General features: G+C 50.9%; 1 protein-coding gene across 3 annotated transcripts in view; it reads left to right on the forward strand.

The window, feature by feature from the left end:
• Positions 1 to 681: 681 nt before the first annotated feature.
• Muc5ac (mucin 5, subtypes A and C, tracheobronchial/gastric) overlaps positions 682 to 25,997 on the forward strand; it is a 30,270-nt gene continuing 4,954 nt past the window's right edge. Inside the window, exons 1-38 of one of the 3 annotated variants that reach the window (XM_006508500.2) lie at positions 682 to 807; positions 1,450 to 1,524; positions 2,337 to 2,396; positions 2,726 to 2,987; positions 3,236 to 3,350; positions 3,738 to 3,828; positions 4,474 to 4,583; positions 4,704 to 4,917; positions 5,013 to 5,138; positions 5,320 to 5,437; positions 5,625 to 5,763; positions 6,933 to 7,043; positions 7,570 to 7,639; positions 7,725 to 7,862; positions 7,945 to 8,109; positions 9,560 to 9,654; positions 10,192 to 10,318; positions 10,588 to 10,843; positions 10,988 to 11,040; positions 11,467 to 11,567; positions 11,889 to 12,040; positions 12,668 to 12,806; positions 12,899 to 13,012; positions 13,104 to 13,283; positions 14,483 to 14,722; positions 15,036 to 15,192; positions 16,010 to 16,138; positions 16,399 to 16,552; positions 17,180 to 17,223; positions 17,337 to 17,522; positions 18,672 to 20,396; positions 20,493 to 22,535; positions 22,761 to 22,954; positions 23,407 to 23,581; positions 23,948 to 24,198; positions 24,291 to 24,474; positions 24,733 to 24,934; positions 25,432 to 25,610. In XM_006508500.2, coding sequence (XP_006508563.1) covers positions 723 to 807; positions 1,450 to 1,524; positions 2,337 to 2,396; positions 2,726 to 2,987; positions 3,236 to 3,350; positions 3,738 to 3,828; positions 4,474 to 4,583; positions 4,704 to 4,917; positions 5,013 to 5,138; positions 5,320 to 5,437; positions 5,625 to 5,763; positions 6,933 to 7,043; positions 7,570 to 7,639; positions 7,725 to 7,862; positions 7,945 to 8,109; positions 9,560 to 9,654; positions 10,192 to 10,318; positions 10,588 to 10,843; positions 10,988 to 11,040; positions 11,467 to 11,567; positions 11,889 to 12,040; positions 12,668 to 12,806; positions 12,899 to 13,012; positions 13,104 to 13,283; positions 14,483 to 14,722; positions 15,036 to 15,192; positions 16,010 to 16,138; positions 16,399 to 16,552; positions 17,180 to 17,223; positions 17,337 to 17,522; positions 18,672 to 20,396; positions 20,493 to 22,535; positions 22,761 to 22,954; positions 23,407 to 23,581; positions 23,948 to 24,198; positions 24,291 to 24,474; positions 24,733 to 24,934; positions 25,432 to 25,610 — 8,959 coding nt within the window. In that variant the 5' untranslated portion in view covers positions 682 to 722. Of the gene's footprint in view, positions 808 to 1,449; positions 1,525 to 2,336; positions 2,397 to 2,725; positions 2,988 to 3,235; positions 3,351 to 3,737; positions 3,829 to 4,473; positions 4,584 to 4,703; positions 4,918 to 5,012; positions 5,139 to 5,319; positions 5,438 to 5,624; positions 5,764 to 6,932; positions 7,044 to 7,569; positions 7,640 to 7,724; positions 7,863 to 7,944; positions 8,110 to 9,559; positions 9,655 to 10,191; positions 10,319 to 10,587; positions 10,844 to 10,987; positions 11,041 to 11,466; positions 11,568 to 11,888; positions 12,041 to 12,667; positions 12,807 to 12,898; positions 13,013 to 13,103; positions 13,284 to 14,482; positions 14,723 to 15,035; positions 15,193 to 16,009; positions 16,139 to 16,398; positions 16,553 to 17,179; positions 17,224 to 17,336; positions 17,523 to 18,671; positions 22,536 to 22,760; positions 22,955 to 23,406; positions 23,582 to 23,947; positions 24,199 to 24,290; positions 24,475 to 24,732; positions 24,935 to 25,431; positions 25,611 to 25,997 lie in introns of all 3 variants that reach the window. The other 2 variants (XM_006508499.2, NM_010844.3) reach the window with 2 other exon arrangements.

The following is a 25,997-nucleotide window of genomic DNA, read 5'->3' on the forward strand; positions in this document are numbered from 1 at the left end:
AGTTCAATTCCTAATAGCCCAGAGAAGGCCCAGAACCATCCATCCCTGGTCTGGGCAAAGGTCCATGCACGATGCTCTCTCATCTGGGCATCAGGAGAGTGAGCACAGGCTCCTCTAGGAAGAAAGGGTCAAGCACATCTGTCCATCCCAGCAGACATGAAATGCTTTGGCTTCTGACATCCAGAGGTACCATCCAGGGGGTATGAGCCTCTGCTGCAGCTGCTCACTGGGGTCTGGGAACTTGAAGTTTAGCCCAGGTTTTGGGGAGTATGAAGCTGGGTAGGGGTTGCTCAGGAGGTTAATAGTTTTGAGCCTCCTCTCCAGGGAAATGGGGGATGACTGTCCAGGACAAGCTCAGGGAGAGTCTCAAAGGCAGCATTTGGTCAGGCTGGAAGATGTGTCTATTGAGGTACCAGGAACTTATGGCTTAGAAAGTGGCTTGGGAAAGTCTGGGTGGGTTCTGCTTGGGAAGGAGTACACAGGTGAGACCTGGGGGAGCCTCAGGGAAACCAGGCTCCACCTGCCGGCACACTCACCCCTGACTACTGCCATTGACTAGCCTGAAATGACTGAGTGGCCACTGTTTACCTGGGTGAGGGGAACCACAGACCTGCTCCACCCACCCACGTGAAGTCACTGGGGCTGGAGCCAGCTCTGAGACTACAAAAGGTAGCTGGTGACTAGAGTCTTTCCTCAGAGGCTGCCAGTGGGGACATTTCCCCATGCTCCACAGCATGGGTGTCGGCCGGAGAAAGTTGGTCCCATTCTGGGTCCTAGCCCTGGCCCTGGCCTGCAGCCAATGCACAGGTAAGACTCAAAGTGTCCAGCTTTCCCAGGCCATTTAGAGAGACCTTTTCATTTCCTCAAGCCCTGGACTCAGGTGGCAGTGAAGTTCAGAGTCTTATCTGGGTCTTGGCAAGCTATAAGTGTCTGTGAGAGCGTCCTGCTATGCAGCCCTTGCCTGCAACCTGACAACTTCAGACTTAAGAGGAAGTAACTCTGATATGCAGGGGTTTGAGGCTGGGCATCCAATGTGTGGGGAGCAGAAGGCTGTCTCAGAGGCCCCCAAACTGGCCAGGGCAGACTCTCAGCCTGCTCATATGCTCACAACCTTTTCTGGCAAAACCTCACCATGGGCTGCAGGTGTCTTAGGCACAGCAGGGAGTCCCGGGAATGTGGTTTCTCTTAGCCTGGCCCTAGCAATAGGTGGAGGCACCAGGAACCTAGACTTAAGGTTCAAGCCAGTCTCAACTTTGCTCAAACCCTCTTGTGTAGGAACGGGAGTTGGTCATTCACCCACCATTAAGGTGACTTTGCATCAGGTCATTAACTAGTGATATATTATATTATTGTCCCTTTCTCCCTCCATTTGCTTACTGGTGGTCAGCAGCCTGGGCTGCCTGACGTACGTGTCTGGCTCTCAGCTCAGGCCCATCTCTTCTTCCACAGGCCAGGCTCAACAGGACTCTCTGAAATCGTACCATGAACACCGCTCTGATGTTCCTCACCCTCAAGGGCATGTTGGTGAGTCTCAGCTTTTTTACCTCATTCCACCTGCCAGGTCCCCACCACTCTACTGTAGTGTGACCTTGGGTCCTCCAGGGTTTCTTGCCTTAAAGGCTCTTCAGCTAGCATGTGGAGGAGTCAGAACCTGGAGCTGAATGACTATGGTCAACTACCTCCTGTTCCCAACTGATCCAGCCTATGGAAGTGTCACTGGTGTCCACGCTCAGGCTCCAGAGGGAGCTACAGAAAGTCTGTCAGACTGATTGGGCTATGTCCTGTGCAACACAGGCTCATTGTTTCACCCATGTAGATCCTACCTCTGTCTCTCTTGGTTTGATTAACCTATTTCAACACCACACTCACCTTTTGTGTCTTGACCCTAGGAGCTGGGGAATCAGCTACATATGCCAAAGCAAGGGACCTTGGGGGGCCTCGGGAGGCCTTGTGGGTCCTCGGGGGGCCTCGGGAGAAGCTGGCCCCTGGGGCTTTGCATTTACCCAAACTGTTTAAAAAGGGAGGGGGGAGAGGTTGAGCTGCTGGCCTAGATTCTGGCATTGGTCAGGATCAGGACACAAACCCCATGTGGAAACAGAAGTTTCTGGGCTTTGAGGGCACTAAGAAATGATAGCTTCAGAGGTCAGTGAGAGAAGAGAATGCTGAATGTAGGCCTCAGGCTGGGCCATGCCCGACCTGGGTCTCAATAGGCAGTAGCTGGACTGGAGACCTGGGAGTCGACTTCTGCTGACTCTGTGCCCTTAGCCTCTTCCTCTGGGCCACAGTGACCCCATGACCTCACTGTGCACCCATGATCCACACCCCTGCCTCCATAGGTACCCCACTCAATAGGGTGACCATCATCCCACCTCTGAAGACCATCCCTGTGGTACGAGGTGAGTGAACCCCAAGGTGTACCTGGGAAAGAGTTCTGATTAGCTGGGGTACCCTCTCTTAGGCTTGAAGAGCTACTTAGACAAGGGCACCTGGTCTTGGATAATACTTAAGCATAGGAAAGGTTGAGAAGGGTATCCAAAGCTGCTGCGAGCTGGTTCCAGGGCTTCCTAAGTCAGATCGGATCTCAGACGCCCACTATGGGCAGCAGCCTCTCTGATCCCAGTGGTGCATGAAAAAGGTGCCATGTGAAAAGCAGAACGTGGAGGGCATATCAGGGCTCTAGGACCAGAACAGTGCCTTCAAAGCCTGCCATTGCTTTGGTCTACAGCCTTCAACCCAGGACATACCAGGCGGGTGTGCAGCACATGGGGCAACTTCCACTACAAGACCTTTGATGGACAGGTCTTCTACTTCCCTGGTCTCTGCAACTATGTGTTCTCTGCACACTGTGGGGATGCCTATGAGGACTTCAATATCCAGCTACGCCGTGTCCAGGAGTCTAATACCACCACTCTGAGTAGGGTCACCATGAAGCTTGATGGCCTAGTTGTTGAGCTGACCAAGAGCTCCGTCTTAGTCAATAACCACCCGTGAGTCTGGGGCAGTATTGGATGGGTGATGGAGGTGCTTGGTGGTATTTCAGGATTGTGAGAGACTGGAGTTGTCAACAAGACTCTACTCTCAAACCCTATACTAGAGCTGCCCCCTAAACATTTCCTTAAGACTGGCATTCCAGGTCCATGTCTGTCACACACATGGCTGTAAGGATCTTCTTTTTCACCAGGGCTATCTTTTGTCTCTGTGTTCCTCAGTACCTTATCACTACTCTCTTTTACAGGGTCCAGCTGCCCTTTAGCCAGTCTGGGGTCCTCATTGAGCTCAGCAATGGCTACCTGAAGGTGGTGGCTAGGCTGGGGCTGCTCTTCGTGTGGAACGAGGATGACAGTCTTCTGGTGAGGGGGAGTAGAGTCTCCTGGTGGGGGAGGGTGATGGGCAGAGGTGCAGCTGGGCAAAGCTTTCTGGTAAAATGGGGCAAAGGATGGAGCTTCTTAGTGAAATCAGGAGGTGGGTAAGGAGAGGGGGCATAGGCCCCACACATAGGGAAGGTGAGCATCTGGATATCAACAGAGCCTCAGGAACTCTGCCCCCAGACACAGGTCCTGTGTATTTGGGATGGATTCTTGAGCCCTGCTCTGAGTCAAGCCTTCATATGATTGATGGGGACGGTCATTTGGCTTGTGTCTCCTCTGAGAACCCTCACCATCTTTTTGCAAGTCTATATTTTGCATCCTGTGGTGTCTATAGTAGGAACAAGTATCTGATGTCTCCTTCAATTTCAGCTGGAGTTGGACACCAAATATACCAACAAGACTTGTGGTCTCTGTGGAGACTTCAACGGCAGTCCAAAATCCAACGAGTTCCTCTCCAACAGTAAGTCCTCCAGGCAATGCCCCGGAGGCCCTAAGAGACTTAATCTCCCAGTATTTCCGTCTATCTCTATGTGTATGCAAACAAAAGCTCACTCTCTCACACAAATTGCATGTGCCTGCTACTCACACAGGCACACATATACATGTAAGTTTCCCTCCCACAATCCCACATCCCATAAGTGCACACAGACACATCTGCACATATTTATACTTGTGTGCATGTACAAGCTTGGCACTCTGCTACACCTCACAAGTGCATAGCGGGAACAAGGTGCCTGGCAGAGCTCAGGTTCTTGATACCCCTGTTCTGGGGACACAGAACTTCACATGGAATTATCCTTGCTTCTCTCAGGCCTGAGAGGGTCACATTTCTTTACCACCATGTAGTGGAATCACAAATGTGGCTGTATCGTCCAGATATTTCCACACCTTATCCTCTTCCAGTCTCTCTAAGTCCCATATAAGCTGTGGGTGACAGAACCTATCTATGCATGTGTCTGCTCCTGTCGGGCGACGCTGTGTACAGGCTAGCAGGAATCATGGGACTACATGGACATTCTCAGTGGGGAAACCTTTGGGTTTGGCCATTGAGATGATGGGCTGAGAGCCTGGGACTGCAGACAGAGCTGCTCTGGACTTCCTGCAGATGTTAGGCTGACACCCCTTGAGTTTGGGAACCTTCAGAAGATGGACGGCCCCACAGAGCAGTGCCAAGACCCCCTCCCTGTGCCCCAGAAGAACTGCTCCGCCAGATCTGTGAGGCTTGAGAGGAATGGGTGGGCAGGATGGGGAGGAGGATTGTGGGCTGTGGGCTAACCTAGGTGCTTCTGGGAAGACTGGAGTCTGAACTCAGCACGGGCATCTGCCATTGTCCAGGGTATCTGTGAAATGATCCTAAAAGGTGAGCTGTTCTCAGGCTGTGCGGCCCTGGTGGACATCAGCAGCTACGTGGAGGCTTGCCGGCAGGACGTCTGTCTCTGTGAGAGCTTGGACCCGTCTGACTGCATCTGCCATACCCTCGCTGAGTACTCCCGGCAGTGTGCACATGCTGGAGGGCAGCCCCAGGACTGGCGGGGCCCCAACCTCTGCTGTAAGCGCTCTCAGTCTCACCTCCCCATCACAGCATCATCCAGCCAGTAAATGGGACCCGACTTGATATGATCTTTCTTTCTGGTCTTCTTGCAGCCCAGACATGTCCCCTCAACATGCAGCACCAGGAATGTGGCTCACCCTGTGTGGACACCTGCTCCAACCCCCAGCATTCCCAGGTCTGTGAGGACCACTGTATTGCTGGCTGCTTCTGTCCTGAGGGTAAGATGGAGTCTCCACCCCAACCCCAGACCTTCAAAGCACACAACTGCTTTGGTGGTCATGCTGCTCTTGTTCAGTCTTGGTGAGAGATCCCTATGACCCTGGCCCAAAGTGTCTCTGTACTGTTGATGTTTACTGGGGTTCCTAGATGGCACCTGTCACATGGACTTGCTTTCTACAGGTATGGTGCTTGATGACATTAATCAGATGGGCTGTGTTCCTGTGTCCCAGTGTGCCTGCCTGTACAATGGGACACTTTATGCACCGGGTACCAATTACTCTACTGACTGCACCAAGTGGTACGTTTTGGGTTCCCATCGAAGACTTTGACAGATACTGTCTTCCACAGGATTTGTAGACTTGTTAGGTCCCAGGCTGCTGTGGCCAGTGCCCTATGGGCAAGAGCTTTCAGTTTGGTGGCAAAAATGGCAGGAGTGTTGTCCCTGGGACTAGTATACAATATGTCCTTCTTCTTCCTACCTGTAGCACATGTTCTGGAGGGCAGTGGAGCTGCCAGGACATCCCCTGCGCTGGCACCTGCTCAGTAATGGGAGGCTCCCACATGTCCACATTTGATGGAAGGCAGTACACAGTACATGGGGACTGCACCTATGTGCTGAGCAAGGTGAGGTCTATGTTGTCCTTGGGCTTCTGATTTTGGGAGTGGCACTAAGCCAAGAGCCTCCCTAGGTATCACTAGCCTAGGCTTCCCATCACTGCAGCACCAGGGAGACCTTGGAGGACTTCATGGTAAAACTGTGAGGAAATACTTTTGCCTGTTGGCCCAGAGCTCTATGGAGTCAGTCAGCTATCGATTGAACCTCCAGTACTGAATGACCCCTGCACATTGCTTTGGCCCTTTGGAGCTTGTCTTTTTAAAAGAGACTTATTATTTTATTTACATGTTTTACCTATGTGTATGAATGTGGGTCTCTGTGTGTACATGTGCATGGTACCCATGGGGGCCAGAAGAGGTGTCATGTTCCTTGGAGCTGGAGTTATAGGTGGCTGTGAGTTACTTGATGTAGGTGCTGGGCACTGTACTTTGGCCTTTTGCAAGAGCTGTACACAACCATTGATCCATCTCTCCAATGACTGGTTTTATTTTTGGATGAGTTTTATGTTTACAAATAAATTAAATAGGAAGTCCAGGGAATTCCTAAACCTCACTGACTCCAGCAGCCTCCCCTGTACTAGCATTTTGCTTTAGTATGAAGCATTGGTTACAACCGATGCTGAAAAAACAGCCGGCCATTACTGTCCATGGCAGAGTTCATCAGGGTCACTCATGAGCATGCCCCAGCATTTCACAAAAGTGAAATATCCTGTATCTACTACATTAGTATCATCCAGTAGTTCACCATGCTGACCATCCTAGACTGCACCTGACCATCTATCTCCCTTTCCACCTTGGAAACCACTGATCTTTTAAAGAAAAAAAAACACACAACTGTTTTCCTTTTTAAAGTATTTTTAGAAAATTTCATAAGTGTACACAATGTGTTTTGATCATCCACCTTCTCTCCCACTCCCAACTCCCTTCAGTCTCCCTCCAAACTTTTAGAATTATTGCATTCAGTAGGTACATTGAGCCCCCTTGTTGGGAGACAGGGAGACTCATGGCATGTGCTCCCAGGGGCACCTTCATCCTGTATTCAAATGGCTGCTTCTTAGAATGTATGACAGTGGTGGACTGGGGATTTTCAACACGGAGAGGTAGCATGTGCTGGAGGAGGGAGAGGATGCGGTGGGCAGAGGTTTGGGCAGTATGTAAGGACATGTTTTTCCCTACAGCCTTGTGACAGTAATGCCTTCACTGTGCTGGTTGAGCTGCGAAAGTGTGGACTGACGGAAAGTGAGACTTGTCTGAAGACTGTGACATTGAACCTGGGTGGGGGGCAGACGGTGAGTATCACAGGGAGAGAGGAGGGGAACCCTGGAAGAGGCAGGTCCTGGAAGGTGGAAAGAAACGTTCACATTTCCAGTTGCCTCTGCCTAGTCCCTGGATTCACCCCCTGAACAATGATCACATCCACTGTTTGTGGGTCTTTGGAGACTACCCTTAAGTAGAATATTGTAGGTGTTTGACTCTGGGGCTCCTGTAATTGCACCACTAGGACCCAGGAAAGAGGACTCCAGCATTTCTATTCAGTTCAACTTCTCCATTGAAGTTTTTTTTTAAAGACAAATACATTAGTTTCTGTTTTTATATTACTTAAGATATGATTCTTTTGAAAATTTAGAAAGTCAGGGTAAGTATAGGGTCTGATCGTGGAACACAAGTTTGCCTCATGGGGACTACAGATTTGTAGCCCAAGGTCTCCTAGACCTATCGAGCACACTTCACAGCCTGTGTGGGTTACCAAGGTTCAGTGAGGGAGATATTGCCTCAGTCCCAAACTGACCCCCTTGGCTCTGGAATTGGTTATAGGAGATCATGGTGAAAGCTACTGGAGAGGTCTTTGTGAACCAGATCTACACCCAGTTGCCAGTGTCTACAGGTGAGGGCTGCTTTTCTGAGTCTGAATGTGTATCTCCATCTCATGGGACATCCTTAAACTTGAAATCCTCATCTTTTGCCCACAGCCAATGCTACCTTCTTCCGGCCTTCAACCTTCTTCATCGTTGGTGAGACCAACCTGGGTTTGCAGCTTGAGATCCAGCTGAGTCCAATTATGCAAACATCTGTGCGTCTGAAACCTGGGCTCAGGGGGCTAACCTGTGGTAAGAAGCACTGACTCTGGGTCTGAGCCATTCCATTTTAGAGCTCACATGAGGCTTCAACCTGCTCTTCTGCTCCCCCCAGGGCTCTGTGGTAACTTCAACAGTATGCAGGCTGATGACTTCCAGACTATCAGTGGGGTTGTGGAGGGCACAGCAGCTGCTTTCTTCAACACCTTCAAGACTCAGGCGGCTTGTCCCAATGTCAAGAATATCTTTCAGGACCCCTGCTCGCTCAGCGTGGAGAATGGTGAATTTGTTTATTTAAATGTTGGTCTATGCTCTATTGAATGCCAAAGGGTTTGTTTACTTGGTTTCATTTGTGATTTGATTATTTCCCAAGAAACATTTTCTCAGCAAACTCTGACCTGGCTTGGTGTCCAGCTATCTACCCTGAAGTGATGAATAAGCAAGCTAGTGTGTTCTGTATTGTGTCAATCACACATTAAAGAAACCCCAGAGAGGGCACTAAAATATGTAGATGTCATATGGAGGAATGAAAAAAAAGGAAGCTTTCACTTAGAGTAGTTTGACTCAAAGTGAGCTCAAATTTGAATCCTCCATTTTTCTTCTGGTGTTTTCCATGTGTCTGTATCTGTAGTCAATGGCCTGTCTATTGTATCTTATCTGTCCTTGTTGCCTGTCTGTAACAAAAGGTTTTGCCCCATGTTTATTGAGCAGCATGAAAAAATACGGCCTTCGGGAGGCAATGAGAAATTCTTTTTCGTAGACATTTTTAACAGCTTACAAAGAAAAAAATTATTTTACTGACCTCAGCTGACCTGGAATACCAATCAAAACCACACAGACTTTATCAACCTGTATCTGCTTGCTGCCTCCAACATTTATGGGATAATTGCTTTGTGTAATGCTGATTTCAACCTGTTGGATGCTCTCAGCACGTGATTACCATAATACACTTTCACTATTCTGGATCAGGGCATGGAAAAGGACACAATTTAAATTAAAACTATACATTCAGCTTATATTGTAAAAGCTAGTTATGGAAGAAGTCCAAGGAATAGCAAGGTCAGCTACATGGTTCTCTTGAAGGCAGGTTAACTTGAACAGGCTGAGCATATGACAGGACAGCAGATTGGGTACACTGTCTTATTATTGTTGTTAATAATAAGTCGCAAGGCTTATTATTAACTTGACTGTAGCATCTGGAAAAAGTTCATTCTTTTTGAAGGCCAGAGGTATTTTCAGAAAATTTTATTGCTACAGTTTATACCAGTATTACACGTGAAACAGATGTGGATACTCCAGGGTGCTGACCAGCATCCATGTAGGCATCAGATGGCAGGAGGATATGATGGATCTCCAGGACAGATTCAAAGATGGCAGGGACATCATCTGCTGTACACAGGGCATTGGACTTTAGGGTCCAATTCAAGGTGAAAGAAAGGAATAAGACTCTAATGTACTTGTAGCATTGTCCATCCCCCTGAGAAGGGTTGAGGAGGTGGGTCTCAGTATCAACTGGTCCATCCCTCTTTTCCTCTGTATTTTGGTCCAGAAGTCTTGACTATTTGTCCATGGCAATGACACCCATATTGCTAGGAGGTGAGGTGTCTGGGAACATACATAGGAAAGAAGAGAAACAATGATTGTAACATCTCTATGCCTCATGACCCCAAGTGAGAGAAACCCAGGGGCTTGGGTAAATAAGTAGATGATGGGTTCCTTTCTATCCACAGAAAAGTATGCTCAGCACTGGTGTTCTCTGCTGACTAACGCCAGTGGTCCATTTTCCCAGTGCCACGCCACCGTGAACCCCAGCACCTTCTTCTCGGTAATGCTTACTCACTGCTTCTTCATCTAGCTAGGACTCCAACACTGCATTGTGTGATCCATATTTGGAAGAACAAAAGACACTGGAGGGAGGCAACTGACAGGCAACATGTGGCAGAAACATTCTCCAAGTCTGTACCTTTGGTTCTGCTCCTGACATCCATGGTCCTTATTTTCTTTTTGCATGTTCATTGAGTTTAGATCAAGCCTCAGGTCTATACTAGGAACAGGACTAAACATGAATCTTTTGAGATGCGTAGTCATAAGACAGTAAGGGAGACAGGGTGTTCTAGAGGTGGACCAGGTGGGTCACAGAGACAAAGGGTCAGTGTCTTCCCAGAATCTGTGTTCTAGAGGGAAGGTTGGATGCTTGTGAGATCTCAACATTAAAGTGAACTAAGGAGGAGTGGAGGATAAGGAAATGTCCTGAGGAAGATAAGGAAGTTAAGAATATGTTGTGATTGGGGGAGGGGCAGTCAGATACCAGGCTCCTGAATTCGAGGCTAGGTCCCTGATGTTCCAATGTCTCCACCCCCAGAACTGCATGTATGACACGTGCAACTGTGAGAAGAGCGAGGACTGCATGTGTGCAGCCCTGTCCTCCTATGTGCGTGCTTGTGCTGCCAAAGGCGTGCTGCTCAGTGACTGGAGGGATGGCATCTGCAGTGAGTGTTCTGTGGGCAAACAACTCTCTTTCTGTACAGGTCAGGGTCCCTATCCTTTGCCTAGTAGCTGATTGGATGCTCCAAGGATCTTATTCCTACATCAGTCTCTGAAACTAAGGGAGAACCAAGCCATTGTGACCAAGAGAACTAATGGGGAAACAGTGTCTGGGGGAGCTGAAAAGGCTTCAAACTGCTAGGTCCTCTTGTTATGATTACTGGGCTATGTGTCCACCAATGTTCTAATGTCTCTTCATTCTGTTCTCACACAGCAAAGCCTACAATTACCTGTCCCAAGTCAATGACCTATCAATACCATATCAGCACCTGCCAGCCCACCTGCCGTGCTCTGAATGAGAAAGATGTCACCTGCCATGTCAGCTTCATCCCTGTAGATGGCTGCACCTGCCCCAAAGGCACCTTCTTAGATGATTTGGGCAAATGTGTACAGGCTACCAGCTGTCCTTGCTACTACAAGGGATCCACAGTTCCCAATGGCGAGTCTGTGCAGGACAGTGGGGCCATTTGGTAAGACCCTTAGGCCTGGCAGACTGTTCCCAGAGGACCCTTGTCACCCTGCTCCCTTGTACCTATAGTCATGCAAACAAGGAGGACATGGTGGGGATTCACAGGGCCCAGATTAGATGTTATTCTAAAACCCTCTACTTTCAGCACCTGCACCCAAGGAGCACTAACTTGTATTGGAGGTCCTGCCCCGACTCCAGGTGAGCCTGTGAGGGAGTCTGTCAACTATGGGAGTATACCCAAAGAGCTGTCATGGTTGATGCCCACCCCAAGTGAACAGAGCTGGGCTGATGATCAGTTTTACTGTGTGGTGTAGTTTGTGTCTGTGCCCTTGGACTCCAAAACGGGAAAGATGAGGTGTGGACACTGTGCACACATAATCATGAAAACATTCAGTACATTCTCACATAACACACACACACACACACACACACACACACACACACACACTCACATGCATTCTGCATGCATAACACAGATGTGCACCCTCCCCCACACACAGGCCAGGCAGCCACATGCTTGGCTGTCTAGAAACAAATGGCTAAGATACTACAGCACTGGCCTCCCTTAGAGAAAGTTTGGTAGGGTTGGTTGGCATCACCTCACTGGTTCCCTTCCTTCTCCAGTGTGTGATGCACCCATGATCTATTTTGACTGTCACAATGCCACACCTGGTGACACTGGAGCTGGATGTCAGAAGAGCTGTCACACCCTAGACATGACCTGTGTAAGTGACCTGGTTACTCCCTAATAGCCCTTCCTAGGACCTTCCTGATGGCCCCCTCACTTCCTTGACCTCTCCTGCTATGGTGTCTATGGAGACCATCAGGCCCCCTCATGGCTGTTCCTGGAGCAGAGCAAAAGGGCTTTCCAATGCTGAGGGCCTTCAGACTATTGTGGCTACACTGTATTCTCAGAACACCTCTGGTCTCCCTGCTGTCAAGCGTCCTGTTCCCATGGTACCCACAGTCCTGCAGACAAAAAGGACATGTCAGCCTCAGAATCCATCCACATCCAGTCCCATTCACCTTGTTCATATTCCCTACAGTATAGCTCCGAGTGCGTGCCTGGCTGTGTGTGCCCCAATGGGCTGGTGGCAGATGGAAATGGAGGCTGTGTTGTTACTGAGGACTGTCCTTGTGTGCACAATGAGGCCACCTATAGGCCTGGGGAGACCATCCAAGTGGGATGCAACAACTGGTATGTGGGGGTCATAGTGGGAGAAGTGGCTATCCAAGCTATCACCAAGTACAGAGGTCCTGGTTAGGAATGGACTAAGTTCAAGCATAGCTTCTGATAGCATACACAGTGTCTTAGTCAGGGTTTCTATTCCTGCACAAACATCATGACCAGAAGCAAGTTGAGGAGGAAAGGGTTTATTCAGCTTGTACTTCCACGTTGCTGTTCAGCACTAAAGAAAGTCAGGACTGGAACTCAAGCAGGTCAGGAAGCAGGAGCTGATGCAGAGGCCATGGAGGGATGTTCCTTACTGACTTGCTTCCCCTGGCTTGCTCAGCTTGCTTTCTTATAGAACCAAGACTACCAGCCCAGGGATGGCACCACCCACAAGGGGCCCTCCCTGCTTGATCACTAATTGAGAAAATGTCTTATAGCTGGATCTCATGGAGGCACTTCCACAACTGAGGTTCCTTTCTCTGTAATAACTCCAGCTTGTGTCAAGTTGACACAGAGCTATTCAGTACACACAGCGTAGGCTCTCAAGATGGCTAAGCTGTGCTTCAGTTTCCCATAAGGAGTCCCCATAGAGCCTCTGAGAAGGTCCCCACTTCAGTGGGAGCCCTTAGCTGACCTCCACTTTCTACACAGCACCTGTGAGAACAGGATGTGGCAATGCACAGACAAGCCTTGCCTGGCCACCTGTGCTGTGTATGGAGATGGCCACTACATCACTTTTGATGGGCAGCGCTACAGTTTCAATGGGGACTGCGAGTACACACTGCTACAGGTATGATTGTCTGGCACCCTCACCCGTGGCCACACACAGCCCTAGGAACTCACCACCCTTTCATGTCATGTAATGGTATTCTGCTCCTCCAGGACAACTGTGGTGGGAATGGCAGCTCCCAGGATGCCTTTCGTGTTATCACTGAGAACATCCCCTGTGGTACTACAGGAACCACCTGCTCCAAGAGCATCAAGATCTTCCTGGGGGTGAGAGGAATTGAGCTAGCCAAACACCTGGGGGGTGCCACAAGGAGGGGGCGTGTTCCTGGCCAGGCCCTGAGGATCTCTTGCCACACAGAACTATGAGCTGAAGTTGAGTGACAGCAAGATGGAGGTGGTCCAGAAGGATGTGGGGCAGGAGCCCCCTTACTTTGTCCACCAGATGGGCAACTACCTGGTGGTGGAAACTGACATTGGCCTGGTGCTTTTGTGGGACAAGAAGACTAGCATCTTTCTCAGACTCAGCCCTGAGTTCAAGGTGAGGCTGAGTCAGGGAGCATTTCTGTTATCCCTCCCAAGGGCTGGGACACACATGGGGATGGGGAGATGAACAGAGAGAGGCAGAAACACACACAGAGATAGAGAGAAAAGTAAAACAGAGAGACAGAAAGATTGAAAGAGAGATAGTCAGAGATGGACAGAGAGAGCCAGAGAGATCAAGAGACATATGCAAAGAGACAGATGAGACAGAGAAAGGCAAAGAGAGACAGAGAAAGTAGGATGGGAAAGACGGCTCAGTAGGTAAAGGCATTTGCTGACCTCCGAAAGAGCACTGTGGAACATGCATTACACACACACACACACACACACACACACACACACACACACACACACACACACGTTGGAGGAAATGGATGGGAAGAACCTTTAAGATAATAGTGAGGAACCCCCCTGCTGTTCATGCAGGGCGGGTAGGGGGGACCACAAACTGGGTGGCCAGTTCTCTTTTGTATCTAGACACTGGAAGCCCAAGTAATGTATCAACAGGACTGCAAACCCTCTGAAGGCTCAGGAGGCTCTTTCTTGCTTCTTTAGCCTTTGGAGCTCCAGGTATCCTTGGATCGAGGCTTCACTATCTTAGTCTCTACCTCTGTTGTTGCATGGTTTTCCTGTATATGGTTGTGTCTATATTTTTTCTCTTTAATAAGGGCATTAGAAAGGGGACCCAGAATCCACCCTGCCTTAGTGGAGCCTCATGTTGCTTGACCACACCTTCAAAGATTCTGCTCCTAGGAAGGCAGCACTCACAAGCACCAGGGTTAGAGCAGGGACAAATAGTGGCCCACTGTCCAGACCACAGTAGTGTTTTGGACTGCTCTCCAAGACAGGCTCTAAGCTGACTGCCATAGCCCCACACTCACCCAACAAAGTGACTGAGAATTGCTTCTAAAGTCAACATAGAGGAAAGGACAAAGCAGCCTCATGGAAAAAACGGAGTTAGAGGTTTCCTAAGCTGCCAAGATGGGGAACTCATAGGCCTCCTAGTAAGTCAAAGGCAGGGATTGTGGCCTGGGGGCAGACACAGACGGGCACAAGTACCACGAACTACCACTAGACACCAAAGGGGTTGCCTTCCAAACCCACACTTGCTACTTGGGTGGTATTAGAGCAGACCAGGTATCAGGGTAAAGGAAGGGGGCTCTGTCCCACACCTCTAATATCTGTGTTTCTCTACAGGGCAGGGTCTGTGGCCTGTGTGGGAACTTTGATGACAATGCCATCAATGACTTCACCACACGCAGCCAGTCCGTGGTCAGTGACATGTTGGAGTTTGGAAATAGCTGGAAGTTGTCTCCATCCTGCCCGGATGTCCTGGTGCCCAAGGACCCCTGCACTGCCAACCCTTACCGCAAGTCCTGGGCCCAAAAGCAATGCAGCATCATCAACAGCGAAACTTTCTCCGCCTGCCATGCTCATGTACGGCAATGGGGTGGGGTGGTCTCTGGACCTAGGATGGAGATGCCATCAGTCAAAGGGTTCAGGGACCCACATGTACACACTAGAATGCACTATTGTTTGCGGGTTGTTGACTCTGAACATGGACCGAGGAAGCTTCAGGCAGCTCTGTGATCAGGGCCAGCCTATGGATGTGATGATGGTCTGGCCGGATATTCACAGTCATACATTTGTCAACATGGACACTAGTAGAAACTAGTCCAAATGATTAGGCCTGTATGTGCACTGAGAGATGGGGGAGGCAGGAGTCCCCTGATGCTTTTGTCTCTTTCAGGTGGAGCCGGCCAAGTACTATGAAGCTTGTGTGAATGACGCCTGTGCCTGTGACTCAGGGGGTGACTGCGAGTGTTTCTGCACCACTGTGGCCGCCTATGCCCAGGCCTGCCATGAAGTGGGAGTGTGTGTGTCCTGGAGGACACCAGACATCTGCCGTGAGTGGGGCTTTGTCTGTGTTGCTGAAGGGTGGGGCTGGGGGGTGAGGTGGGTGGCATCCTTCTGCTCCTTCTGACTTGGTTCTGGCCAGTGTGTGTGCACGTGCATGCGAGCACACACACACACACACACACACTGAGGGGAAAGAGTGACATTACCAGCCCTGTGGGCCCCCCTGCATGCACACCTGCCAGAACCCAAGTGGCTTGAGCTTTAGCTAGGAGGGAGAACACTGCTGCCTTAGGCACATCTCCAAGGGAAGGCACCCTTAGCTTGAGGCTGGGCTGGGAGGGAGGGCACCACTGTGCATGCACATGCGTGTGTGAACAAGCATGTATTGCACATGCAAGTGCACAAACACTGTGACCACTCAACAGGTGGCTCTAATATGAGCAGCTCCAAGGGCTGGGAACTGCTAGGACTAGGCTATGATATCTGCTGTAGACAAGGTTCCAGGTAGGCGAGGCCAGCTCTGTATACACATCAGAATGCATTGAAGGGTTAATAGTTTCCTGAAGAAAGTGAAACAGAAATGAGGGTGAGCAGCTAGAGGAGGAAGCCTGGCCTCAGAAAACCTTCTGCACTGGAGGCATCAATACTCCTTCTTAAGCACAGTCCATGTGAAGCCCCGAGGGCGTGGTGTGGCTGAGGGCAGCTGCTGTACCTGGAGAGCCCCGTTTGATGGTTTCTGCTCTGGCACTCCCATTAGGCAGAAACCTTTATCTGACTTACCCTTTCTTGGGGTGGGGTGGGGTGGGAAATGATTTAGCAGACCCTAGGCTCAGGCTTATTCCAGTAACTCTTTCCATTTTCCAGCACTGTTCTGTGACTACTACAACCCAGAGGGTCAGTGTGAGTGGCACTACCAGCCGTGTGGGGCCCCCTGCATGCGTACCTGCCAGAACCCTACTGGACAGTGCCTACAAGATCTCCGTGGTCTGGAAGGTAGACTGAAGGCTGAACTGGGAGGGGCAGGATCTGTTGGGTTCCTAGGATCAGAACTTTGGACAATCCTGGGATCTACGGCCTGGGGTCTATCCTGGGATTGGAGGCCTGGGGTCTTTTTATTCTTCCTGATCCCACTAGGAGCCTTTATGGTTTCAACCATGTTGTGATTGAGGCTGGTCCCAGGGGACAGACCTGGGCCATGGAATGAGAGGACTCTGGGAAGACTCTGTCTGGAACACAGGTCTCTTGGTCCACAGGATGCTATCCCAAGTGCCCACCAACAGCCCCCATCTTTGATGAGGGCACAATGCAGTGTGTATCCAACTGTACAGTCACCTTCCCCTGCCGCGTCAATGGAAAGTTGTACCGGCCAGGTGCATCAGTACCTTCAGACAAAAACTGCGATTCCTGGTGAGTCACTCTGCCAGAGTAATAGATGACCTGAAACACTGTGGGGAATTGGAACTAATCTTATAGCACCAGCCTGGGGTCTAGAAGTACCCTCAGTCCATGGTTGAGCTGAGGGGGAAGGATGACATCATCGGCACTGTGGGCCCCATGGATGCACACCTGCCTGAACCCCAGTGGCCTGAGCCTCAGCTAGGAGGGAGAGCACTGTTGCCTTAGGCTGAGCTGGGAAGGAGAGCAGCCTTGGCTTAAGGCTGGGCTGACAGGGAGGGCACCCTTGGCCTGGGGTTTTTTAATGAAGGGAGTAAAACCTCAGCATGGGGCTCAGGTGAGAGGAAAGGTGCCTTTGGCCTAAGGCTCATCTGGGAGGGAGGACACCCTTGACTTAAGATCCATCTTGTGTGTGAATGTGATGTGCACTCAGGCCAGGGCTGAGGGGACAATGTCCATCAAAGTCCACATTGCCTCTATTAGTTATTGACAGGGGACAATGCTTGAGAGAGTGTGACCTTAGTAGAGCAGACTTAGGCTGTGGCAGGGCTGTCTCGTCACTAACACTAAGCACAGCAGGTTCTAACAGAGGGTTCCAGTTCCTATGCGCTCAGTTCCACTTCTTGCTTCTCTTGACAGCATCTGCACGGAGAGTGGTGTGCGCTGTACCCACAATGCTGGTGGTGAGCTCCTGCAGCTCCCTCTGAGCTGGAGATGGGGTGGTGTGTGGGCAGGTGGGGCATTCGTTGCCAGAACTTTAGCACACTCTGACAGGCTAAACATCTATTCCCCACAGCCTGTGTCTGTACCTACAACGGGCAACAGTTCCATCCTGGGGAGATCATCTACCACACAACAGATGGCATAGGAGGCTGCATCTCTGCACACTGCAGGGCCAATGGTACCATCGAGAGGAGCGTTGACACCTGCAACTCCACCACCCCTACACCCCCCACCACTTTCTCCTTCTCCACACCGCCCGGTAAGGCAGATGTGACTGGTGGCAGAAAATGCTAGGTTTCCCAGGGGTATCCCTCTCCTTGGTGATTGGTACTGCCTCTCTTGCTGAATGTTAGGTTAATGGCTATCTTTAGATATTAGTGGCAGGCCATGAGGCTCAAGAGCTGGGAGGGACAGGAATACCTTGCTTTGTTCCACAGCAGAAAGGGATCAATCTTACTGACCACTGACCCATTCTGGCAGGCCTGGTATCCATGGTGCTGCTTTCTGTAGCTACTGGACATGACCTCAAGGGAGTGTGGGCCTTGAAAGGCTTTCTCTCCCTTTCAGTGACACAGATACAGGCCAGATTAGATCAGATTAAAAGTACATAAAGGCAGATTTATTAGGAGGCAGCTCTCAGGTGGGTTCACCGATCTCACAGGTGGAGATCAGTGAAGTTACACTGGCATCCAGGCTAAAGTAAGGGGGTTTTATAGAGCTTAAGTGAGGAGTGATGGCATACCAGCTAAGAGCTGGGATTGTGCCCATATGTGGTCAGAAACTGAGCCCCTGGGCGGGCACTCTTGGGTGAGCACTTGGAGATGGGAAGTGATGACGTGTTAGCACAGAGTTTATTCCAAGGGGGTGGGGGAGTTTTTTCTGTGTGGGTGGGGTTGGGGGAAGGAGGGCAGATGGGGGTTTCCCAGCTTGTGCGGGGCAAGCAGGGGTTCCAGCCTAACAGGCCTTAGCTTAGAAGCTCCGAGAACAAGTGGTTCTAGGCCAGCCTTGGATGAATATGAGATTCTCCCAGAATTCATAGCTGCCTGCTTGCTTTACACTGCATGGATCGCTAGGCGTCTCTGAGGTCTCACCCTCCTGGAGATTTTTAAAGTTACCCCAAACTAGTTTTGAGGGGTTTAAGCATGTAGATTCCTCTCAGGGCATGGCTCAGAGAGTAGAGATTACTCTTTAGAGATTAATTTGTCTGTTCATGGACCATCTCTGCCCACTGAAAGGCACTGGGAAGGTAGGCTGACTGACATGGCTATAATGTTCAGTTTTCAAAGTTGGTATGACCAGGGTGGTGAGACCCACAAGACAGCCGATGAAGGAGGAGCGAGGCTGTGAATAGGGACCAGGGGGGCAGTCCCAAGGCCCCAGTGCTCATTCCTGTTACTTTTGTCCACAGTCATGACCTCAATGCAACCCTCCAGCACACATTCCAGCCCTACCCCGAGTGTAGGGTCCTCAGGGGCCTCAAGCAAGGCTGCATCGACAACCAGCAGCATATTGTCTGTGAAGAGCCCTGTTACAGCTCCTATGACCATGTCTACTTCAGCCTCCGCCGTAACCACATCAGGTTGCCGGGAGGAGTGCCTCTGGTCTCCCTGGATGGATGTTAGCCGTCCTGGACGTGGCATTGACAGTGGTGACTTTGACACTCTGGAGAACCTCCGTGCCCATGGCTACCCAATCTGCCAAGTGCCAAAAGCAGTAGAGTGCCGTGCTGAGGCTAGCCCCGGGGTGCCTCTTCCCGAGCTGCAGCAGCACCTGGAGTGTAGCACAACAGTGGGGCTGATCTGTTACAACAGTGATCAGCTGTCAGGGCTCTGTGACAACTACCAGATCAAAGTCCAGTGCTGTACCCCCGTCAGCTGTCCAACCTCCCAGACGACCCATGTGATATCATCCTCCAGGACGACTAATTTGGATAACACAACCTCCTCAGTCCCTGTTACCTCAACTGAGCACCCATACAGCAGTACAGTTACCTCAGGTTCTTCTACCCACACCCCAGGTCTGTCTCCCTCTTCCTCAGTGCCTTCTTCACCAACTCCAGCTTCATCTACTCCTGCCCCAGTCAGTTCTACCACTGTTAAAACAACTCTGCCCATCACTAGCCCAACACCAGAGCCAACTCCAGCCATATCGTCTGTGTCCATCTCAACCTCAGGGTCCACCATGCCTTCCTCTGAGACAACTCATGAGTGCAAACAGGAGCTTTGCAATTGGACCAATTGGCTAGATGGCAGTTACCCTGGGTCTGGCAGAAACAGTGGAGATTTTGACACCTTTGTGAACCTGAGATCCAAAGGATACAAGTTCTGTGAGAAGCCACGAAATGTTGAGTGCAGGGCTCAGTTCTTTCCCAACACACCACTGGAGGAGCTGGGGCAGAATGTGACCTGCAGCCGAGAGGAGGGTTTGATCTGTTTGAACAAGAACCAGCTGCCACCCATGTGCTACAACTATGAGATCCGGATTGAGTGCTGCACAGTGGTAAACAACTGTTCCACAGCTTCAGTTACCACACATCCCACCTCACATGGAGTCAGCACGAAAACAGAGACCAACTGGACCACCCATGTGTATTCCTCTCCCACAAAAGACACCAGTAGTCACTCAGCAACCATAGACACAAAGACCTGGACCTCAGGTATTTCACACACAACCACTCAACCAGTGACCACCCACTGCCAGCTACAGTGCAACTGGACCAAGTGGTTTGACACTGACTTCCCAGTGCCCGGGCCACATGGAGGGGACCTGGAAACCTATAGCAACATTGAGAGGAGCGGAGAGAGACTCTGTCACCGAGAGGAGATCACACAGTTGCAATGCAGGGCTAAGAACTACCCTGAGAGAGAGATGGAGGATCTGGGTCAGGTGGTGAAGTGTGACCCCAGTGTGGGCCTGGTGTGCAACAACAGGGACCAGGGGGGCGACTCTGGGATGTGCCTCAACTATGAGGTGCGACTGCTGTGCTGCCACATTCCTGAAGGCTGCTCCATGACCACACATGTCACTCTTCTCAGCAGCACAAGTGAGATTGTCACCAGCTCAACACCTGGCACCACTTCCATGCATGTAGCAAGCAGTACTTCCATGCCCCAAACCAGCTCACCCAATACAGGAAAGACCAGCACCATCTCTACAACCCAAACCAGCTCACCCAATACAGGAAAGACCAGCACCACCTCTACAACCCAAACCAGCTCACCCAATACAGGAAAGACCAGCACCATCTCTACAACCCAAACCAGCTCACCCAATACAGGAAAGACCAGCACCACCTCTACAACCCAAACCAGCTCACCCAATACAGGAAAGACCAGCACCATCTCTACAACCCAAACCAGCTCACCCAATACAGGAAAGGCCAGCACCCCCTCAACACCCCATACCAGCTCACCCAATACAGGAAAGACCAGCACCATCTCTACAACCCAAACCAGCTCACCCAATACAGGAAAGACCAGCACCACCTCTACAACCCAAACCAGCTCACCCAATACAGGAAAGACCAGCACCATCTCTACAACCCAAACCAGCTCACCCAATACAGGAAAGGCCAGCACCCCCTCAACACCCCATACCAGCTCACCCAATACAGGAAAGACCAGCACCATCTCTACAACCCAAACCAGCTCACCCAATACAGGAAAGGCCAGCACCCCCTCAACACCCCAAACCAGCTCACCCAATACAGGAAAGACCAGCACCATCTCTACAACCCAAACCAGCTCACCCAATACAGGAAAGGGCAGCACCCCCTCAACACCCCAAACCAGCTCACCCAATACAGGAAAGACCAGCACCATCTCTACAACCCAAACCAGCTCACCCAATACAGGAAAGACCAGCACCACCTCTACAACCCAAACCAGCTCACCCAATACAGGAAAGACCAGCACCATCTCTACAACCCAAACCAGCTCACCCAATACAGGAAAGGCCAGCACCCCCTCAACACCCCATACCAGCTCACCCAATACAGGAAAGACCAGCACCATCTCTACAACCCAAACCAGCTCACCCAATACAGGAAAGGCCAGCACCCCATCAACACCCCAAACCAGCTCACCCAATACAGGAAAGACCAGCACCATCTCTACAACCCAAACCAGCTCACCCAATACAGGAAAGGGCAGCACCCCCTCAACACCCCAAACCAGCTCACCCAATACAGGAAAGACCAGCACCACCTCTACAACCCAAACCAGCTCACCCAATACAGGAAAGGCCAGCACCATCTCTACAACCCAAACTATCTCAACCTCAGGGTCCACCATGCCTTCCTCTGAAACAACTCATGAGTGCAAACAGGAGCTTTGCAATTGGACCAATTGGCTAGATGGCAGTTACCCTGGGTCTGGCAGAAACAGTGGAGATTTTGACACCTTTGTGAACCTGAGATCCAAAGGATACAAGTTCTGTGAGAAGCCACGAAATGTTGAGTGCAGGGCTCAGTTCTTTCCCAACACACCACTGGAGGAGCTGGGGCAGAATGTGACCTGCAGCCGAGAGGAGGGTTTGATCTGTTTGAACAAGAACCAGCTGCCACCCATGTGCTACAACTATGAGATCCGGATTGAGTGCTGCACAGTGGTAAACAACTGTTCCACAGCTTCAGTTACCACACATCCCACCTCACATGGAGTCAGCACGAAAACAGAGACCAACTGGACCACCCATGTGTATTCCTCTCCCACAAAAGACACCAGTAGTCACTCAGCAACCATAGACACAAAGACCTGGACCTCAGGTATTTCACACACAACCACTCAACCAGTGACCACCCACTGCCAGCTACAGTGCAACTGGACCAAGTGGTTTGACACTGACTTCCCAGTGCCCGGGCCACATGGAGGGGACCTGGAAACCTATAGCAACATTGAGAGGAGCGGAGAGAGACTCTGTCACCGAGAGGAGATCACACAGTTGCAATGCAGGGCTAAGAACTACCCTGAGAGAGAGATGGAGGATCTGGGTCAGGTGGTGAAGTGTGACCCCAGTGTGGGCCTGGTGTGCAACAACAGGGACCAGGGGGGCGACTCTGGGATGTGCCTCAACTATGAGGTGCGACTGCTGTGCTGTCACATTCCTGAAGACTGCCCCAGGACTGATCAGACTTCTCCTGTGACATTATCCCATAAGCCCTCATCTGCAGTTGTGTCACCATCATCTGTGTCCCCGTCCTTGTCGACCAGCCATAGGGTTCACTCTACCACTCCCTGCTTCTGCAGCGTGTCAGGCCAGCTATACCCCTTGGGTAAGTGAGATATTTTTATGCAGAATTAAGGGTCTCTGGTTCCTCATTTTCTTCTGTGAATATCCTTAGTTTTGGCAGATGGTGCCACAATTGCCTTCCAACATTTCTAGTCTTATCCTTTCATTAAGTAGAAAGCCTTGAGGCTGGCCTTCCAAGCCTTCTGCCTTGGAAGCAGACTTTTCTCCCAGGGCCTTCCTAACTTCTACATACCTCTTGGTCTTGCAGGATCCATCATCTACAACCAGACAGACCTTGATGGCCACTGTTACTATGCGATGTGTAGCCAGGATTGTCAGGTGGTCAAGAGGGTTAGTCAAGACTGCCCCTCCACCATGCCACCCCCTGCGACAACTCTATCTACATCTACCACGCCACCTGTCACTGGGCGGGATCGGTGCAATGTGTTTCCTCCAAGACTGGTAAGACTATCTCCCATCCTTTCTGGAGACTCGTGGCCACTGTGGAAAGTAATTAGACCTCAGCTTCAGTTCTTGTGAAGATCACCAGTTGTCACTAGGTGACACTGGGTGAGCTTTGAGCTGGGTTCTTTTATGGCTTTATGGGGCTGGTCTATGTTTTGAGGGTATGGAAGTAGTGGGGTATTGGGGCTGGAGCTTAAAACTTCCCCCAATGAGAGTGACGATGTCAGAGGGAATGGTACTCTCCATGGATGTAGTGGCACATGCAAAGGTGTGACATACAGTGGGGGTGGGAGGAGACAGTTCCACATCATGAGTTCCCTGTAGCCAGTTCAATGTATTAGCAGGGGCGAGGTGAGGCTATGAGCTGGAATGGGGGTATAGAACCCCGAGAACTGAAGAGTGGTCCTATGGCCCAGCACTCGGGCCCACAGTTGGCTTTGTTTCTGCAGAGAGGAGAGACCTGGCCAATGCCGAATTGTTCCCAAGCCACCTGTGAGGGCAACAATGTCATCTCCTTGAGCCCACGCCAGTGCCCAGAGCTGAATGAACCATCTTGTGCCAATGGTTACCCACCTCTGAAGGTGGATGACCAGGATGGTTGCTGCCAGCACTACCAGTGCCAATGTGAGTGGAATTAAGGTTCAACAGGGGGGGGGGGCAGCATGACAGAGGAGGAGAGAATGTAGTGGACATTAGGAAAGACTTTCCATTGTGAAGGCAAGGATAGGGATGCCAAGTAGAGAGGATGGAGCCCCAGAGCCATGGAGCCCAGTGGGAGGAGAGAAGGGTCCTCTGGGTCTTAGAATCTCAGTGGCTTATGAAGGACCTGCCAGGCCAGAGTCTGAAGGGACCAACTATGTGTGTCAGAAGGGTACAATAGTTTCAGAAGATTCTGATTTGGAGGCAACAGGGGAGGGGTTGGGCCAGCTGGATGAAAGCCACTCCATAGGTGGTATGGAGGACCTGCTAAAAGCTACCTGGCGCCCACAGGTGTTTGCAGCGGGTGGGGTGATCCCCACTACATCACATTTGATGGCACCTACTACACTTTCCTGGATAACTGCACATACGTGCTGGTGCAGCAGATCGTGCCCGTGTTTGGATACTTCCGTGTGCTCATTGACAACTACTACTGTGACGTGGGAGACAGCGTCTCCTGCCCACAGTCCATCATTGTGGAGTACCACCAGGACCGTGTGGTGCTGACCCGCAGGCCAGTTAGCGGGGTCATGACCAACCAGGTAGACATGCTCTTGTGGGTGGAGGGGTTGTGGCAGGCTTGGTCTGGGATAGGGACCCGAATCCTAAACTTCCTCCTGCTGTGTGTATCCAGATCATCTTCAACAACAAAGTAGTCAGTCCTGGCTTCCAGCAGAATGGCATTGTCACCTCCCGTGTGGGTATCAAGATGTATGTTACCATCCAAGAGATTGGTGTCCGGGTCATGTTTTCAGGTCTCATCTTCTCCGTCGAGGTGCCTTTCAACTTGTTTGCCAACAACACAGAGGGCCAGTGCGGTAAGCTCCACTCTGGATATTGTTCGGGTGTTGAAGGCAACCTCCCCGTGGGCCTAGAGAGATTTCAGACTGTGCACAATTGTGGTTCACATCTGATGTTCCCTGGCGGCTTCCCTGTACACCGGGAACCAAACTGACTTCTGGGAAAGCCAGATGCACAGGAAAGGAAGCAAGACAAGATGTCAGTTCTGCTCTTCAACAGGAGTCCACTGGGCACAGGTCTGCTGCCCAGCTGGCTGACCTTTGTCTCATCTGCAGGCACTTGCACCAATGACAAAAAGGATGAGTGCCGCCTGCCTGGGGGTTCCATAGCCTCCTCTTGTTCTGAGATGTCCCTCCACTGGAAGGTGCCCAACCAGCCTTCCTGCCAAGGGCCTCCACCAACTCCAACTTCAGTGGTACCCAGGCCTTCACCTACTCCGTGCCCACCATCGCCACTCTGTGAGCTCATCCTAAGCAAGTAAGACTCCAGGAAGTGGGGTAGCCTTCCTGGCCCCATCTACCAAAAGCTAGTGGGTCATTAAAAGGCTCCTAAGAAAAATGAGACCTGCCTTGTTCCAGGCTCTGGGCACTGTCTCTATGGATTGCGTCAGACAGTTGTTGCTGGAATGCTATTGTAGGGCTGACTGTGGCTGGGTTGGATAATCTCTGAAGTCCTCCACCGGCCCCTCTCAGTGGTATGGGCATCAGTTACTGCCTGCACATGGGCAAAACCCAGGGTTCAGAATGAGGGAGCCTGAGGGGAGAGTGACATTGCAGGAAGCAATGCTCTGGCTGATACCTTTTCTGGCACACACAGAGGTGGGATGCCCTTGGGAGACAGCCTCATAGGTGCTGAGTCATTGCCCAGGACCTCGCCTCTAAGGGGATATCACAGATCTGGAAGCTGCCCTCTGGGTGGCAAGTTAACTTAGAATGGATGTATACACCACCACGGTTGTCTCTGCCCACTCACAGTACCTTCAAGCTCTGCCATGACGTCATCCCCCCGCTGCAGTTCTATCAAGGCTGCTTATTTGACTACTGCCACATGCTGGACCTGGAGGTTGTATGCTCAGGCCTAGAGCTCTATGCATCACTCTGTGCAGCCCAAGGCGTGTGCATTCCCTGGAGAAGCCAAACCAACAACACCTGCTGTGAGTGCCCAGCCAGCTCACCTTCCTGTCCTCTGTCGTGAGCATTTAGGGTCACTGGGCAGATAGCCTAGGTAAGGAGAAGGACAGCCAGACTCAGGACCAGTCTTCCCTGGAAGGAAAGACTCCAAGTTTTGGGCTTGTTGTGAGAAAGGGGGTTTGTCAAGTTAAGGTGTCTTTGGATTTAGGGCTTGAGGTGTTGTCTGTCTTAGACGAACAATAGCACTAAGGACCTAGACAAGTTGTTCTCAATCTGTGGATCAAGGGGTCACATATCAGATATCCTGTATATTAGATATTTACATTATGATTCAAAAGAGTAGCAAAAGTTTAGTTACGAAGTAGCAGAGGAATAATTTTATGGTTGCGGGTCACCACAACATGAGGAAC

Source organism: Mus musculus, chromosome 7 (genome assembly GCF_000001635.26).
Source record: "Mus musculus strain C57BL/6J chromosome 7, GRCm38.p6 C57BL/6J".
Taxonomy (NCBI): Eukaryota; Metazoa; Chordata; class Mammalia; order Rodentia; family Muridae; genus Mus; species Mus musculus.